Source organism: Cimex lectularius, unplaced genomic scaffold (assembly GCF_000648675.2).
Source record: "Cimex lectularius strain Harlan isolate CLEC.00 unplaced genomic scaffold, Clec_2.1 scaffold312, whole genome shotgun sequence".
NCBI lineage: Eukaryota > Metazoa > Arthropoda > Insecta > Hemiptera > Cimicidae > Cimex > Cimex lectularius.
Genome location: NW_019392856.1, coordinates 303,897 through 317,110, shown reverse-complemented (window position 1 = coordinate 317,110; position 13,214 = coordinate 303,897). Strand labels below are relative to the sequence as shown.

The 13,214-nt window shown below is 33.4% G+C and overlaps 2 protein-coding genes across 2 annotated transcripts in view; one reads left to right on the top strand and one right to left on the bottom strand.

Annotated features, from left to right (window-relative positions):
* LOC106661907 overlaps nucleotides 1–13,214 on the bottom strand; it is a 76,575-nt gene that overhangs the window by 46,051 nt on the left and 17,310 nt on the right. The window lies entirely within an intron of this gene.
* LOC106661909 (23 kDa integral membrane protein-like) lies at nucleotides 82–907 on the top strand. The gene has a single exon (XM_014385651.2). It carries the CDS (start codon nucleotides 217–219, stop codon nucleotides 862–864), a length of 648 nt encoding a protein of 215 aa, XP_014241137.1. The 5' UTR covers nucleotides 82–216; the 3' UTR covers nucleotides 865–907.

Below are 13,214 nucleotides of genomic sequence, written 5' to 3'. Positions count from 1 at the left end.
TTCGATTTTATAATATTTCAAATAACCGCTGGACAACATGGAAAGTGTTATCATATGTTTACACACAATTCTTATGTTTTGATATAGTTCGTTTGCTATTTTTCTCGCTTTAGTTCGATTATATTCTTTACATGTACTAATAGAAAATAAAAAATTCAGCGTAAATTTTATTTTAAATCCAGTGAGATAAAAATAAGTGGGCAGGACGAATGAGAGATGTGTCATTCAATGAAGTACATCCTTTGGGGCCTCAACATCCTATGTGCGATATCGGGCTTGGTAGTCATTCTAATTGGAGCGATGGCGTACCTTCAGGGCCGACCCTTCAATTCGATCCTGGACGGCCAATTGACTATCATATCCAATTTGTTCATCGTCGTTGGCATTTTTATTCTTCTCAACTCATTCCTCGGTTGTTACGGAATTATGAATGGACACAGTTGTATGCTAATGGCGTACGCGGGGACGTTGATAGCGCTCGTCCTCCTGCAGACCGTCCTCGGGGTTCTGGCGTACGTCTATAAAAACAACCTGAAAAAGGAATCATCTACTAGACTAGAAAAGCATTACGAAAATTACGAAAGGCACAAACAACGCATCGACGTTCTACAACAACACATGGAATGTTGCGGAGCTCGCGGAAAGCAGGAGTGGAAAATCGAGCAGCTGCCGGCATCTTGCTGTAAATTCGATAAAGCGATTGGAAAATGCACCCGGGAAAATGCTTACAACGTTTCTTGCACCAGCCAAATCGAAAAAGTGATTGTTAAACAATTCGGCCATGTAGGTTTCACAGCCTTTGCAATAATGGTCACCGAAGTAGGTTGCTTCGTTTTCGCATTTATTCTCGCTTTACGTGAATGATTTGATTTTGATCTAGATTTACCAAAGTGGATATTATAAATACAAATAGTTTACATCCATGCCTTTTTTTTTCTTTACAAACGTTTACTTTCGTACAAACTCCCTTCTAATAAATTAGCCTATTTTGTGTGAACATATGGATAACAATGGTCGGAGAGCAAAAATGTTCTACTGCAATTTTTTATTTACAAAACCGGTCTAGCTAGACAAACCAACCGACCAAAATTTATGTTAACAGATTGCTTCCACATCAAGCCCTCTTTTATAATTCGTCTTTTGACAGGGCAGCATCACTTTGAATTTACTAATAGTATTTAGCCCTGCTAATTACAATTGACAAGGACCAAGGAAGAGCATAACAAAAACAGCATTTTCCTTTCTTTGTCCTGTCGATCCTTGAAATGGGGATTGAAAATTTTGAACTTTTTACTATCTTACAACTGCTCTTTAGCTGATTGACCAATTAATTTAAAGATTAAGTCATATATCCATATATAGTTGTCAATAAATCCGAAACAAAAGAACAGCCCTTGTATAAAACCCTTAATTTAAACGAATTATAAATTTGTGAATACAAGGAATCTAGAGGGGAAAAATATTATATACTGATGGGAGGGTTTTCAAGCAGCCCACACTCTAATAAAATTATTAGTTTTTCAAAGAAGAGTTCACTTTCCTTTTTTTTGTTTATTCAGGTGATAAATGATACAATTTCATAAATTTCAGTAATCAAGAAGGGCAAGGTTCTTGATCATCCCCGATCGTTCTCGACTTGATTTTTTCTCGATGGCTTTTGCATGTCGGACGAGTTCACCTTCTCCAGTGGTTTGTCTGTGTGTTGTTGTGTCAATCGTGTCCAAAAACGCGTGTAACAGATTAAAACCACAGAGACGCCTATTAAGGCCAGGAAGTAAAAAAAATGCAGTTCAACACCGTCATATTTTGGTGTGTAGTTAATTAAACCATCAATAATCAATATAAACCAGCTCAAAATCCGTATATGCTGCTATTTTTTAGGTCAGTATGTTTGTTTAGTTAGCCATAAAAAATTGAATAATAAGTAATTTATTATGGCGAACACTAAGGCCAAAGAAGTCTGTTTCTTTTCTTGCCATTGGACAGTCCGTGTTTTAATGTACTGATGATGTTGATTGATTTCTAGTGTGATGATTGAGTGATTTCCTACTGAATGTCATTCTGAAATCCCATTTCATATGGTAACATCCCGAAAAGATCCTGATAGACGAAATTACAGTTTGAGCGTTTTGAGGCTCTTTCTTAAAACTATTATCTTAAGAACTCCCTTATTATAATTAGACTATTTTAAACATTTGGAAAACAAAAAATCAAAACAATTTTTATTTACAAAACCTAGCTAGGTAGAACACCTAACCAAATAGCAGACTCTGGAGTCTAACTGGAATCTCTATTCTGAAGTAATTTCGGAACGCTGATTAACTGAGGAATTAAACCCATTACAGTTCGTGGTCCGATTGACTAATTAATTTTTATTTTCAATTAATTAATCTTTATGAAAGATTGAGATAAAAAAGTGAGTGTCACGAGCGGGATTCGAACACACGACCTTCGGCTCAATACGCCGCTGCTCTACCACTTGAGCTATCGTGACTTCGATTCACTCGGACACCAACTTCCCATCAACCCACCTTTCGAATTTTCCCTCCTTTTTGCCATTTTTCAAATGCCGTGTAATCTATTTGATTCTCGGCGACAAATGAAATGGCCACGGAGAGCTTTCGTGAAATTCGAGAGGTGAGTTTGAGATGGGAAGTTGGAGTCTGAGCGGATCGAAGTAACGATAGCTCAAGTGGTAGAGTAGCGTCGTATTTAGCCGAAGGTCGTGGGTTCGAATCCCGCTCTTGACACTGACTTTTTTATCTCAACCAATACCTTTCATAAAGATTAATTAATAAATTAAAAAAAGAGGAATTAAATTTTATTAAGAAAATTAATTCAGCTGTGAGTCGTTACGAAAGACCGCGATAAGAATTTGACCAATAAATAATTCAAAGAGTTTGTTTATATGCTTCAATATAAATAAGCGGAATAAATAATTTTTTTGCCCATTATGCAACTAAGTGGATCGGCAAATTTATTCCAGTTTTTACTTCCATATATACAATTTGCAAATTTTAATATGATATCGTGTGCGAAATGAGCAAGACTGACCTATAAATACTTTTAAATATTATATACGTATATGGCACAATGAAAAAATTATATTAAATTCTAGATCATCCGTGCCTTCTTACTTTCTTTGTACTTGTTTTACTTCTTTGTATAACCTAAAGAAAGTAATCACGCAAATATGCTAATCGAGTTAAACATGTTTAAGTCGAGAAGTTGAGATTGACAGTGCCCAAAAAATAATCAGAAAGGAAGAAACATTATAGAATGATAAAGAAAATATTAAAAAATGTGGTCAAAGATGAAATCAATTTTCAAACGATTTCCAACAAGACACTTTTAAACATTTACTCTTAAAACTCGACCTTTTTTCTAAATTAATTAATCTTATTTTCTGTAAGGTTTTGGTTGAAATGAAAAAGCTAGTGCCACCAGCGGGGTTCGAAGCTCAAGTGGTAGAGCAGCGGCGTATACCTTAGCTGAAGGTCGTGGGTTCGAATCCCGCTCGTGGCACTAGCTTTTTCATTTCAGCTAAAATCTTACAAAAAACAAGATTAATTAATTGAAAGAAGTAATTTGGTCAATAGACCACTGTATATAATGGATTTAAAGAGTAAAACGAAGTATAGCTTCACTAACAGCTCCCCGTGGCCACTTCAGACGTCGCCGAGAATCGAACCCTGATTACACGAAATTTGATAAATGGTAAAAAGGGGGAAAACTCGAAAGGTTGTAGGTTGAGATGGAGACCTGGTGTCCGAATGGATCGAAGTCTCGATAGCTCAAGTGGTAGAGCAGCGGCGGATTTAGTCGTAGGTCGTGGGTTCGAATCCCGCTCGTGGCACTAGCTTTTTCATTTCAACCAAAACCTTACAAAAAAAAAAAATTAATTGAAAGAAGTAATTTGGTCAATAGACCACTAAATATAATGGGCTTTTTTCTAAATTTAACAATTTAAATTATTTTAAAAAATCAGTAAGAAAGACAAAACTTGTGGATAATCTTCCTGAACACGTTAGCACATTTAGCAGATATTCGCACTATTTTAGTAGCCAACTCATTTAACACGATACAACTATTTTTGTATAAAACATGCGACAAACATTGGGGGAATTTGTCCCTTTGTTTTTGGCGGATTGCGAACTTGGGCGAGCAGGCGATGACCGCCGCTTAGAAAGTAGCCGCCCTTGGAGCCAAGATCGAGGAAGTCGATACTTTCTTCCCGAACAGTGAGGCACCTTGGCCAGACTTTGCCCACCCGACTTGCCACCGGTTGTCACGACTTCTTTCCACTTCGATGAGTCAATTTTAATAAAATCGTCATGTTAATATGACAAGCATTTTATTAAAATCATGATGAGTCATCCTGGGACTTACTGAGGACTAACACTTCAATTCCTTCCTGCTATAAAGGCAAATTTACCTCTCAATCAATTTAATTTAAAAATACGATAAGTTCCTACTGCTAAGGCCTCTCAATAGATCAATCAAATCCATTTAAAATATTGTCCAATAAACACTATACTTATCCTCTATTGCTGCTTCTAAAGGATAAAATTTTCATTGTTTTTCTTAAGCCGCCAACTGATTCAAAATAAAATAAAGCTTATTAATGAACAAAATAGTCCAGTAGGAGCATCTCAAAGCGGCTCGATCTTATGATCAAAAGTCCGGTTTTGTAAAATGTCATTCCATTCCTTGTTTAGCTTTATGGTCCATCAATGGACGGTCGTTCGATTGCATCACACCGGTCCTCAAAGTCCTTACTCCTAAAACCTAAAGAGATAAAAAAAATTCGATCTATATCCTCATACCAGTTCTTGAGAATGCACTGTAAATTTCCGTCTTCGCTCTGACTTGTATAAAGTTATTTGAACTGATAATCTAACAATGTTATGTTCCATGGTAATAAAAAAAGGTGTTATTAAGCTTTCTGCTTTTTTAAGTTATGTAAGTCTAGAAAAACCGATTTTGTTCAGATGGGAATAACCACGTTCGATTATTACATGGCAATTAATTATGTCATCACACCATCGCAAACTCTAAAACTATCCATCGTCAACGTTAACCACCCCTAACTACCCCTAAGAAACTCTAAACCTAATCATTAATAATTCCAAACCATTGTTCCCAACACTAAAAAAGATTTGTCCTAGCCATCTCAAATCATCTACCATTATTAACTAGTGCATCCACCTCTAATAAACTCTAAAATTATCCAAAGCATTTCTAGCCTTCTAAAACCATAAAAATAAACTTTTACTCTTCCTTTCTATTGAAAATGTGTACGAATCAAAGAAGAAGAACAATCAAGAATAGTATAGTTATTAAAAAACAAGTTATCTTTGGTCTCTGTAATAAGGACATTCGCCTTCGGTTTATTTGGCTAATAAAGCATCACTTTTGTTATAATCCTGAAACCTTTTTGTTTTCTTAATTTTTCATACAGAAGCATCATTGGATTTATTTTTGCTAACTACTAACAATTTCATAAATTTCAGCGAACAAGAAGGGCAAGGTTCTTGGTCATCCCCGATCGTTCTCGACTTGATCTTTTCTCGATGGCTTTGCCTGTCGGACGAGTTCACCTTCTTCAGTGGTTTGTCTGAGTGTTGTTGTGTCAATCGTGCCCAAAAACGCGTGTAACAGATTAAAACCACAGAGACGCCTATTAAGGCCAGGTTCATCGGAAATAAAAAATAAAAAAACTATAGTTTAACACCGTCATATTTTGGTGTTTGTGTGTGTGTGTGTGTGTGTGTGTGTGTGTGTGTGTGTGTGTGTGTGTGTGTGTGTGTGTGTGTGTGTGTGTGTGTGTGTGTGCACCGGTAAAATGTGTACCGAGAAGGTCCGAGGTCGCATCTATTAGTACATTTCAGTTGTTTTCTAAAATCCAGTACATTAGACAAAACGAACTTATAGTTAATTAAACCATCAATTATAAAACCAGCTTAAAATCCGTAATGTAATGCTATTTTTAGTTCAGTATGTTTCTTGTTGTTGTTTGTTGTTTGGCTAATAAAGCAACACTTTTGTTATAATCCTGAAATCTTTTTGTTTTCTTAATTTTTCATATAAAAGCATCGTTTACTTTTGCAGTCTTACTTTCTCATGAATACAAAATCCTTTCTTATAAACGATAGTGCTTTATCCGCTTTCATATCAAGATAAACCGTACTTATCCAATTAAGTACAATTACTTCAGACCTTTTGGCGGCGAGAGCAAAGGCATTCTTCCCCCTAAGTTTGCATTACAGAGTAGGAGGAACAGGAAAACTGGAGAAAGATGACCCTGTCCTTCCGGTCTCTATCTGGAAGCGCTTTCTCCATCTGGAATACATTATCTGAAGCTGTGACACTGTTTTGTTGCGTAATTCACTACTTTATGGCCAAAACCGTCTCAGGTCAACTCACGCATTATAACCTTAAAACAGTCAAAGCATCAGACTTTTAACAATCGTCTGTTTACTATTAACAACTTACGTGTGTTTTGACAGATCACGCGAAGAAAGTAGTAAAAATTAAATAATTTACTTTCCATAATTTGTACGTATACATAAAGTACTATTAATTATTAGATGTATATTTCATACAGATGAACCAATTGTTCTTATTGGAGAAATGGCGGTTTATCAAAGATCTTCTCTTAATAAAGTCTTCTTGAACTTAAAGACTTAACCCTCTAATGTAGTATTTTCCTATCGCTAGTCAATAATCACATTTAAAACCTAGCCATCGCCAACTATCACCAACCATCGTATACAACCCATAAAAAGTTGCATACCTTACCATTATAGCCAATCCTAAGAACCATCGCCGATTTATTATCCCTAGGCTACTTTATGCCATACCATAGCTAATCTTCTTGAAGGTACTCATTGCTAACTATCGCTAACCATTTCATACAATGCTATCTACTTTTAAAGAACTCTAAACCTAAACATCGCTACCTATACCTAACCATCTCACACCATTCCTAAAAAAATTACACCTTACCGTCGTTAAACGTTACTCTTTACCTTAAAGGGTGACATATCCTGGCATTGCTAACCACTTCTAAACTCTGAGCGTAGTTGCTGCTAACAATCCCTAAGTAATTTATACCATAGCTAAGCGTCCCTAGGAGGTGCTAAACTTACAAGGGAACTACTAGGTTGGCGGATCAGGAATTTGGAGCAAACTATTTTTGGTGATTGTACGCTCCAGAGTATCGGACACATACGCCACTCCTTGTGAATAAGTCCTGGTTTTGCCCAAAATCTTTTTGGGAAGTTGAAATTTTCCGTTATTTAATATTTTTATTTCGCCTTTCTACTTGCTCAAATCAACTAATATATATCACTTTACAGTATTTTTAGGTAGATTGCAATAAACATAGCAAAAGCTTTCAAAGTTTATCAATAACCAAAAAATCTCTAAAAACCAAATGTAACCAAATAAGGTAGGTAATAATTTTTCTCTCTCGTGAAACTATTATGAGTTATTTTAACAACTTTAGAGACACCTAATTATAAATTAAATTTATGAATTTTTTTGACCCCTAAAACTTTTCCGATTTTTGAGAAGTCTTATCGGGTTATCAGATTGAAACGACTACAATTCAAAAACGGCGAAAAGGATTTTTACGTCAAACAGACCATTTGAAAGAAGAAGAACGTAGCCTTTTAACGACGTACGTACTATTAAAATATATCTATAAGAAAATACACAAAATAACAAAATTATTTATCATGAATCAATCTCGTTTTTAAAAATGGTTTAATAATTGATAGCGTTATAAAATGCACTTGGCAATTTTTTGAAACGAATTATCTACCGTAAAATCGGTCCACTAGCTTTTGACAAAAATTATGTTACAGTTTGCACTAAAAATGTCAGTTAAGCAGTCATCAAGTATCTCTCCTTTAGGGATCAAAAAATTGAAATTCAAACCAAAATTTATATTTAGGGGTATGTAGAGGTGCTAAAGGAAAATTTCATATTAGTTTCACGAAAAACATTATTACCTAGTTTACTTGAAAAATATTTTGTTTTTAGAAATTTTTCGGTTATTAATAAACTTTGATAGCTTTCATTATATTTTTATTGGTGCTCTATATCTGACTATCGCTAACTATCACTAACAATCTCATACCAAACTTAACCTAACAATCCCTGGGCTATTCTAACACATACCATCTCCTTTAAGGTGCTCTAAGCTTACCATAGCCACCTGTCGCTAACCATCTCACGCCATTCCATTCTATTCGTACTATTTTCGTTACCCTAGCCATTATTAACCACCCAAAAATGAACGTTTTAAAAAAACCTTTCGAATTTTCCCTCTTCTTGCCATTTTTCAAATGTCCTGTAATCAGGATTCAATTCTCAGGATTCATTTCAACCAAAACCTTACATACAAAGGTTAATTAATTCAATGAAGTAATTTGGTCAATCAGACCACTAAATATAATGGATTTAATAAGTAAAACGAAGTATAACTTCTCATACGTCGCCGAGAATCGGAGACCACATTTGAAAAAATGGTAAAAAGAGGGAATATTCGAAAGGTTGTAAGTTGACATGGAGAGTTGGTGTCCCAGTGGATCGAAGTACGATTGCAGAAGTGGTTAGAGGAGCGGAGTATTGAGCCGAAGGTCGTGGGTTCGAATCCCGCTTGTGACCCTAACTTTTTCATTTCAACCAATACCTTACATTTAATATTAATTAATTGAAAAAAGAAATTTGGACAATCAGACCACTAAATATAATGAGTATTAAAAAACTTATGTTTTTCATCAATACAAATAGACAATATGTTTCTTGATAGTGACTGACCTAAATGCTTACCTTAAGTTCAAATTAATACAGAGGATATATTAATATTATATTACTATTATTATTATATTACTGATTTTATTGAAACAATTTTTCTTTCTTTGCCACTGTTTTGTTAACTTAGGTTTTTCATCAATAAAAACAGTTTGTTCCAAATTCCTAAGGTGAGGTTGAGATGGGGAGTTGGTGTCCGAATGGATCGAGATCTCGATAGCTCAAGTGGTTAGAGCCGCGGAGTATTGAGCCGAAGGTCGTGGGTTCGAATCCCGCTCGTGCCATTAGCTTTTTAATTTCAATCAAAACCTTACATAAAAAGATTAATTAATTGAAAGAATAATTTGGTCAATCAGACCACTAAATATAATGGGTTTTAAAAAACAAAGTTTTTCATCAATACAAATAGACAATATGTTTCCTGATAGTGACTGACCTAAATGCTTACCTTAAGTTCAAATTAATACAGAGGATATATTATTATTATATTGCTGATTTTATTGAAACAATTTTTCTTTCTTTGCCACTGTTTTGTATAGCATTCATGTTGATCGTAGTTGTTTCTAAAATTACCAATACAATGATACACAAGATCTGCTTTTAATAGCCTACACCAATGGTTTATTTTTACACTAATGCGATCCACACAGTTTTATTTCAATGTGCTAAAATTAAAACAAAAATCAAATTTGTTTTTTGACAATATGTTATTTCTCAGGCTCAAAACAGCTCATTGCTTTTGAAACTCTGCTTTAAGAAAAACACATGCCATTAAACGTTGCCGATGGCATTTTACGCCATGAATCACATGACGATACGCGTTAAATATTTATGCACGTTATCGTGTACGAAGTTGAACTTTATTATCTCCGAATTTTAATTATCGGACACGAGATGGGGAGTGGCAGAGGTGCCTGCACGCAGGAGAAAGCTGTCGACTCCCGTCTTGGGCAAAGCTCCAAGCTCTAAATCATCGCGAAATTTCCGATTCCAGCAAGGTCGGCGATTGTGAAATATCTTTACTTTCGCCCATTTTTTCCACTCGCCGGCGCGCCGTCGTCAATGAACTGCATTCGGCTTTGAAACAATATCGAGTCGAGGCCTGCGAGGTGGTAGGCAGAGAATTCTTACATTTTATATATGCACGATTGTACATTAGTACGTACTAACGTGAAATCTCTTTCATAACAATTTAAAACAAAAGGAGTGATGATCTCTCTCGGTACAATCCTTTCAGTCGTATCGGATTAAAGATTCACGACAAGCAGAAAATAAAATGTCAGAGAGGCACGCTGTTTAAACATAAAATCTTTATATGAACCTTTCTTGTAAATGCATGATCGTATTGTTAAAACTGGGATAAAACGATTTAAGAGAAAGCCGGTTGTTGAATAGCACGTGCGTTTTTTTCTCCTTTTCCAAATCAAATGTTGTGCAATACCAATGTTGGAAGTTATTATTACCTTACCGGTTCAAAATTAATATCTTCCTACTTGTTCTACTTCACAGCTTTAAATTTTGTTAAAATGCGAATCACCGCATATCGCCTGCCGCATGGTTTCACTTTCATAACATTTTTTTTTACGATTTATCATTTCAGATCAAATATCGTGTTAACATGTCAAATCTTTTATTTAATAAAGTAATTAAGTAGAAATTGAAAAATGGCAAAAAGGAGGGAAAATTCGAAAGGTTGGGTTGAGATGGGAGGTTAGTGTCGGAATGGAAGTCACGATAGCTCAAGTGGTAGAGTATCTGCGAATTTAGCCGAACGTCGTGGGTTCGAATCCCGCTCGTGACACTGGCTTTTTTATCTCAACCAATACCTTACATAAAGAATAATTAATTGAAAGTAATTAAGTAGAAGAAATGAAGTTTGTTTATACTACATCGCCAGTAAAATAGGGTTTTTTTACGTTTGATCATAATGTAATTTTTTATTCAAATTTCATTCATTACGAATAAGTGCAACAATGCGTCTTGAGATGTTACAACACGATGCTGAGGATTAAGTAACCCAGACAATTAATTAGGCCGTTAACCGGGAAAAGGAACCACTCGCCCTAATTAACAAAAAGCAACTGGATACACAAAGGGGAAGTGGCAATGCATGTAACTAGTTGTGCAACGCTAATAAAACAATTTTACACGGAGCTAATAATAATCAATTATAATTGCTTCCATCAGACTTTCATTGCTTCATGTTTCTCGTGGTTTTTATAGACTTATTTTGTTTAAGATTCTTTAAAAAATGAAAACGTAAGATATATAATTAATTAATAAGTTTGTCGTTTATTAGTAGTTAATCATAATCATAAATAGTAGTAAGTTAAATAGTTAATTAGGTAACAATAATAAATTAAAATTGCTTTGGTCGTACTGTTATTTTTTACATCTCTCATAAATCATTTATTTTTTTCAAAAGAATTTTAAAAGAGTGAACAACTTAAGACGTGTTATTAGTTAATAAGTTAATAGTTTATTAGTTGTACTACATCATAAGTAGTTGTAAGTTAAGTAGATAGTTAATTAGGTAACAATAATAAATTAAAATTGCTTTGGTCGTACTATTATTTTTTACATCTCTCATAAATCATTTATTTTTTTCAAAAGAATTTTAAAAGAGTGAACAGCTTAAGACATGTTATTAGTTAATAAGTTAATAGTTTATTAGTTGTACTACATCATAAGTAGTTGTAAGTTAAGTAGATAGTTAATTAGGTAACAATAATAAATTTAAATTATTTTGGTCCAACTGTTATCGTTTTATATATATCATAAATCGTTAACAGCTTAAGACATGTTTTTAGTAAATAAGTTAGTCGTTTATTAGTAATTCACCATAAGTAGTAGTAAGTTCAGTAGATAATTAATTAGGTAACAATAATAAATTAAAATTACTATGGTCGTACTCTTATCTTTTACATCTTTCATAAATCTTTTTTTTTCAAAAGAATTTTAAAAGAGTGAACAGCATAAGACATGTTATTAGTTAATAAGTTAGTCGTTGATTAGTAGTTTATCACAAAAAATAGTAAGTCAAGTAGATAGTTAATTAGGTAACAATAATAAATTTAAATTGTTTTGGTTCGACTGATCATTTTATATCTATCATAAATCGTTGACAGCGTAAGACTTGTTATTAGTTAATAAGTTAGTAGTTTATTAGTTAAGTTACTAGTTATAATCATAAATCGCGAAAAAATCAAAAGTAGTTGTTTATCTAAAAATAATTTTTATTAATCACATTTTATCATTATTTTATTCAATATTTTTATTTTCCAAGCTACTAAAATCGTTAACAGCGTAAGACGTGTTATTAGTTAATAAGTTAGTCGTTTATTAGTGGTTCATCACAAATAATGATAAGTTAAGTAGATAGTTAATTAGGTAACAATAATAAATTTAAATTATGTTGGTCCAACTGTTATCGTTTTATATCTATCGTAAATCATTAACAGCGTAAGAAGTGTTATTAGTTAATAAGTTAGTCGTTTATTAGTAGTTCACCATAAGTAGTAGTAAGTTCAGTAACGTGTTATTAGTTAATAAGTTAGTAGTTTATTAGTTAACTTACTACTTATAACCATAAATCGCAAAAAAATCAAAAGTAGTTGTTTATGTAAAAATAATTTTTATTAATCACATTTTATCATTGTTTTATTCAATATTTTTATTTTCCAAACTACTGAATTAGCAATTGTTAGCATTTAACAATGTGAAAGAGCGTTCTGGTCCGCTTGTTCTCGTTAGGTCGGTCAGACGTTTATTACTTTTACTTTACATCTTGGAGAAGAGGCAAGTGACAGAAAATCATCCTGGTCGTTCAATATTTTTGTTTGTTTCACTGAGCAATACCGATCGATAACATGCAGGCATTCATTGGAGGTAGGACCAAAGAAAACAAGAGAATAAGTTGATGAGACAAATAATTAAGTTATAAATAAATATTAAAAAATTTAAAAAATATAAGAAATATAAAAAATAATAAATATAAAAGATATTTAATAATAAAAAATGATCAGACGATTTTATAATGTTAAAAAAAAGATAATTTACTATACTACAATCCTTATCCACTTTCGCTAGGTTTATCAAACGGAGGCTAATACTATTACTGAATTAGGATAAAAGATTCTGGCGTGAGAGAAACATGCAGACATTAACTCAAAAATAGGATTGAAAAGGCGACTAAAGACCTGTTCAATCTTACTGAAAATTCTCAACTGAAACATTTCTGAAATTTATTATTTTATTTAAATAATTTTCACAAGAGTGTTTTAAATGGTTGAAACTCACGAACAATTTCACTTGGTATCTATGATTGTCCTGATATATTTCTGTTGTTCATGGTTTAGTTAGATTAATATTAACGATAAATTATGTAAACT

Coding starts and splice junctions, on each gene's coding strand:
- LOC106661909 (XM_014385651.2), top strand. CDS start 217: ATGTGTCATTCAATGAAGTACATCCTTTGGGGCCTCAACATCCTATGT.